General features: G+C 41.9%; 1 protein-coding gene across 1 annotated transcript in view; it reads left to right on the top strand.

Annotated features, from left to right (window-relative positions):
- TBX18 (T-box transcription factor 18) overlaps positions 1–5,773 on the top strand; it is a 28,940-nt gene extending 23,167 nt beyond the window's left edge. The window contains exons 7-8 of the mRNA XM_069599256.1: positions 1,997–2,091; positions 3,678–5,773. Coding sequence (XP_069455357.1) covers positions 1,997–2,091; positions 3,678–4,402 — 820 coding nt within the window. The 3' untranslated portion in view covers positions 4,403–5,773. The remainder of the gene's footprint in view (positions 1–1,996; positions 2,092–3,677) is intronic.
- Positions 5,774–6,137: the final 364 nt, after the last annotated feature.

A 6,137-nucleotide genomic window follows, 5' to 3' on the forward strand; every position in this document is an offset into this window, starting at 1 on the left:
AAGTCATAAAAAAAATTGAGTATTAGTACAAGCTAAAATAAAGTAATGGAATAAACAGCACCCAGCATTCATGAGGGGCTTCCCAGGTGGCGCTGGTGGTAAAGAACCTGCCTGACAATGCAAGAAATGTAAGAGATGTGGGTTCAATCCCTGGGTCGGGAAGATCCCCTGGAGGACGGCGTGGCAACCCATGGCACTGTTCTTGCCTGGGGAATTCTATGGACAGAGGAACCTGGTGGGCTGCAGTCCATAGAGTCAAAAAGAGTTGGACACAACTGAAGTGACTTAGCATGCATGCATGCACAGCATTCATGAGTCTAGTATTACATGCAACCTGCAGATTATGTGGGCCTTTGAGACTGATATGGCTGCCAAACTTCTCCCTTCAATACTTCACATAAAATATTGTTGAATAGAGTGTTCTTAGACCTGGTTTGTAGTCAGCCACAGATACAATGTCTGGTTTGTAAATCGCTTAGTGGTAAACTTTAGGGCTAGGAGAGGACTCAGAACTTTGTATTCCAGTCCTCACTTTGTGGGAAATGGCAGTCCACAGAGCTCCAAACATTTACTCAGTGTTAGAGGGTTGTAGTCACAGTCCAGTTCTCCTGACCCCAATTCAGTGTCCTGAGCACTAACTAGTCCTCTCTCTGGGGCACAGTGATTCCATCCAAAGCCAGACTCTGTTCTTCATGCTCAGTGCAGCCCAGGGCAAGTAAGGGAAGATGGTTTTATCTGTATGCACAGGTCACTTACTCTGGGTCTCCCGGGAGTTTTCACCATTTTGTATAGAAGGTGTGACTCCGAAGGGAGTGTTTCTCTAGTCCTAGTTCATAGGTTATGACTTGGAGATGCAGGGACTCTACAGCAGCTATCACATGGAGTCTAAGCTGTTAATCATACTCCTTGTCTTTAAATTTGCATTAAACACAGATTATCTGTATTCACTAAAACTGTATCTGATGATCTCAAGAGGTGGCCTTGTATAGTGTGACACTCAGGAATCAGGCATTTTCTTCAGCAAAGCTGTGAGTTTCATGGAAAGCATAATGTTACCTGAATTAACAGACTGATTAGGGCTGAGATGGTTGAGGGAAAAGTAGAAAGGCCTTGAGAAGATGCTAGTTGAGTGAAGGGACTCATTTATAGGACCTGGAGGACTTCATTATCTGATATACAATAGGGAAGACTCTGAATCACTTACGGTAGCAGATGCATACATTTTTGTATGTATTTAGAGTAGTCAGCCATGTTTTAAAATTTATAGATATCGTGTGGATAGTCCATTGTGAAGTTGTCCTATCTCTTTGTGTCCATTCATTAAGTGTATGTAGAGGCTTTACCATAATGTCTGATGCTAATACTAGGCCTATGTACCTTAGCGCCCTATGAGATCACCTTGCTGTGGTCCTACTGGAGGCTGGGTTGAGAAGTCAGGGCTGCTGCCCTGAGCCCGTCCTGGCTGTCCTGGGTGTGGTGATCGTGCCTCGGAGAGAGAAGTCAATTTTCCTTGGATGACTGCTCTTCTCGGCTGGTGGTCAAAGCACTAAATGATGGGTAGAAATGCCTCTTTGCAGGAGCACACTTTTGTGACAGAGTCTTCCTCATCAGCGGGGTAGTAGTGAATCAGGGAGAGAGGGTGCTTCCAGATCACACAGAGCCTTGGACTCAGGGCAGCCAGGATGGATGGTCTTCACATCATCTTCCTAGCACAGGGGGCAGCTTTTGTATCCCCTGAGATAGGCTCATTTTTCAGAGAATATTAACAGGACTTGCTGGGTGGTTTATCCTCTTGTGCTCTTGGTGGGTGACAGAATAGTAGCTCATCTCCAAACCATTTTTTTTGATGTGTGTTTGTGCTAAGCTTTCAACCTGCCAATGAGGGAGGCACTGTCAACACCAGTGGTGTTTCCTGAGCAGCTTATTAGTGGTGAAAACTCCAACTGCTCCTAACTTGGCTTCTTGTGTCGTTCCCTGTCCTGACCCTTCCATTCAGAATGGGTTTGGAAGCTCTTGTGGAGTCATATGCATTCTGGAGACCTTCACTACGGACCCTCACCTTTGAAGATATCCCTGGAATTCCCAAGCAAGGTAAATCATGAAGTCTCCTGAATCATAGATCTGGTCAGTTCCTACCTAGATGCTCAGGCACTGAAAAATGCCCAAGTCATTACTGTTGTCTAATGGCTACCTCATTACCAACATCCTTCTATTACAAGATCCCTCCCTTTTGTGTCTGGTATAGATATGGGCCAGGAAAATGGCTAGTGTGGTCCTAAGTTAAGTTTTGGATGTTTTAGGCTGTTTATGTATTTCATGACCTTTATTTCACCTTTAATTTTTTTTTTCTTAAAATTAGAGGTAGACTAGTTGGCCCTGGTACCAGGTGTACTTCACAAGAAATTACAGATACTGGTCCTAGATCATCCTTTTTTGCCCCCTTCTTTCTTCACTTCCTTCAACTAAATTGCCTCTAGGCACGTTTCTCCTGCTGATTTATGATGAGAAGTTCAGGTACACTGAGGTTGCCTTCCCTGAGATCACTGTTGAGCATTTCCAACAAGCCCAGGGCTGGTGTTTCCTCAAAGAGGCTGCATGGAACAGGATGATGCTTCCTTCTCTATGGGATAGCTAGGACTCACAGCCCAATCCTGCACTCAGTCCTGCACTTAATGCCTGACCCTGCCCGGCATCCCCATGAGAACTTAGCATGCTAGGTTTTAAGATAATTATCATTGGGTGGATTGGGCTTTTAGATTATTTTGAGAAGCTATATAAAACACTGTCACTAGAGCAATGAAGGTTTTACAACCTGTCCAGCCCATTGGAATTCTCTTCTCTCCCTAAGTTCCATCAAGTTGCAGACATCAATCTGCCAGCAAATCTGGGGGGTGGGGTGTGATCAGCCGCCACCACTGTTATTGATTGGAGGCAGGGTTAAACACCCTCTCTATTTCACAGGACTGTTTATCTGTTGGACCTCTGCTCTTGGGTTAGCATATGATTCACCAAACCACTTTCTGTTTGGAAATGAGATTTTTGAAGTACGAGACTATTGCCTTATTGTAATAGCCCTGCATGCGTGGTAGTCATTGACCCACAGAAGCTTTCAGTGGGAGGTTGCCAGTTCGTTTGAGACAGGATGGGTCTGGCCAGTTTGTGTCTTTCCTTTGAATCCCTTCTTTTTTCTTGCAAGAAAATACATTGATCCAGAGCAAACTCTGCTGAAAAAAAGAGTAAAAAGTGGGTAGAAGTGAGGTGATGGTTATACTTCTGGAAAAAATTACAGAGTAACATGAAATTTATATTTTCTTAAGTTGCCGGGAAAGTCAATCTTTGTAATGTTTATTACGAAATAATGAGAAAACTAATTGAGGGAGAAAATGTGAAAATTTGATGTGGTAGAGTCCTAATACCTTTTTCAAAAAAACAAACAAAAACAACAAAAAGCAAACAAACAAAAAAGACCATCCCTTGGGGAGATAATTTTTCTTGAAAATGTTGAGAGTATCTGTGTTTAAAGTCATTCAGTCTAAATTCAATTACATTACAATTCCTGAGAGCAGAGACCATGTCCTTTTTTTCTTTGTACCTGCCCCGTGTAACAAGTCACATCTAGCTCATGTGTACAAAATTGAAAGGAAAAGAGGCTCTTTACATTTCAACTTCTTTTGTAGGAAATACAGGTTCCTCTACCTTACTCCAAGGTTCTGGGAATGGTGTTGCGGCCACCCACCCTCATCTTTTGTCCGGCTCCCCTTGCTCATCTCCTGCCTTCCACCTGGGACCCAACACCAGCCAGCTGTGTGGTCTGGCCCCAGCTGACTATTCCGCCTGCGCCCGCTCTGGCCTCACCCTCAACCGATACAGCACATCCTTGGCTGAGACCTACAACAGGCTCACCAACCAGACAGGGGAGACCTTCGCCCCTCCCAGGACTCCCTCCTACGTGGGCGTCAGTAGCAGTGCCTCGGTGAACATGTCCATGGGCGGCACGGATGGGGACACCTTCAGCTGCCCACAGACCAGCTTGTCCATGCAGATTTCAGGGATGTCTCCCCAGCTCCAATACATCATGCCTTCACCCCCCAGCAATGCCTTTGCTGCTAACCAGACCCACCAGGGTTCCTACAACACGTTCAGATTACACAGCCCCTGTGCCTTGTATGGGTATAACTTCTCCACATCCCCTAAACTGGCTGCCAGTCCTGAGAAAATTGTTTCTTCCCAAGGAAGTTTCTTGGGGTCCTCACCGAGTGGAACCATGACGGATCGGCAGATGTTGCCCCCCGTGGAAGGCGTGCACCTGCTTAGCAGTGGGGGTCAGCAGAGTTTCTTTGACTCTAGGACCCTAGGAAGCTTAACTCTCTCATCATCTCAAGTATCTGCACATATGGTCTGATGAAGCCTTGAAGTTAAACTACGTTTGAATCCAGCTAATGTATTTTCTTTCTTTGTTTTCTTTTATTTTTCTTTTTTCTCTTTGGAAAGCAATATGGAAAGAAACTTATCAAGTAGCTTGTAAAATGTATGTATAATAGAAAATGAAGGCTCGCTGAGGTTTTTGACTTCCTCATGGTGAGATTGTGATTAGCTATGGTATATATGTATACTGTATGTGGCATGTGGAGTTTGCAGCCTACAAAACCACATCCTCCCTCTATTTTTCTCTCCAGTTGCACAGAGTATTGGCATCATGTAGTATGTTTAACCAAAGTTCTTATACTTTAAAAAAAAAAAAGCAAACAGCAAACTTAAAACTTGGCAATGATACTAACCAGACTAAGATGTATAACTTAATTTATCAGGAAAATGCTCTACACAGTTTCCTACTTGAGTGTTGATAACCAGCAGTAACCAGCACACAGAGTCTTGCAATTTGTTATTCTTGGGCACAGTGTGAGAACCTAAGATGTAAAAGCCAGTTGAAGTCTTAGTAATAGTTCTGAGGCATTTGTAATCATGAAGGATTAGCTTTTGTGTTCCTGCTTGCTCTTATTTATCACATCTATTAGGTGACTTTGGTCCTGTAAAAATTCTTAATCCATAATAATTATTTCCCTAAAGAAGATAGAGAGGCTTGTAATTTTTTCACTTTCCATTGGACATATAAGAGGTATTTATTCATATGCAGAGAATAAATTTCCAGTGTTTTGGACTTTCTTGGTTCATTTTATTTAGTATCAAGTAGACCAATAAATATTTTAAATTCCAGTTTTCACCAGGAAAGGAATATATGATATGACTGGAATGGCAAAAAAAATAAATAAATAAATCCACCTCAAATATTTTGATTCCAATGAAAAATGTCTAACTTTTTAAATCAAGAGGAATAATATTTTCTGCTTTCACTTAGGTTTTTATAGTGTCGTTTTTTTTCATTCAGGTTTCTTTTTCCATCTTGCTTTGAGATTCCTGACCCATGATCTAGAAGTAAAGAGAAAAGGCACTTACACTACTTATTTATGTCTCGAAAATTCCTGCAAATTGAAACCTCTCCCCTCCCTGAACCTTGTCCCTTTGTCTGAGTCTTTCTCAAAACAGATAGATTCTATAGGCCTTCATGGTGTTAAATAGCGCTGTAAGGAATTTCAGGGGGTTATCTCCAGCAATCTGTCTTTTGGGGGTTGCAGTGCAAAGGCCAAAACCCATTACTATAAAGTCCTTCTTGGAAGACTAAGGAGGAAGATACCAATTATGATAAAGGAGCTGTAAAACTTTTAACCTCAACATCATTTTTAGCCTTGAAACTGAAAAAAAAGAAAAAGAAAAACATTATTTTTTTAAAATTCCCCCCAATAATGTGTACATGGTTTCAAAACAAGTAGTAACTTTGATAGCACAAAATGAGATTAATAGGAGAAATTAAGAATGCAAGGTGAAGAGCATTATCATATATTGTTGAGAATAAAATTATGTGTCTGGACATTGAATCATTATGTTTCATATATTTGTCAAACGAAAGCAGTGGAGTTTCCTTTCAGTGCTAAACAGAATGGCATTATCCAGTCCTTAGTTTGATGGGGAAAGAATGTAGTTCCTGATTTGCTTCTTTACTTTAAAACAGCATGGATGTTATATATTTAGGGGGATTACTATTTGAACAGTGTTTTCACACAGTGTGACTCTGTTTATAC

This window comes from Ovis canadensis, chromosome 8, assembly GCF_042477335.2.
Source record: "Ovis canadensis isolate MfBH-ARS-UI-01 breed Bighorn chromosome 8, ARS-UI_OviCan_v2, whole genome shotgun sequence".
In the NCBI taxonomy this organism is placed as follows: Eukaryota; Metazoa; Chordata; class Mammalia; order Artiodactyla; family Bovidae; genus Ovis; species Ovis canadensis.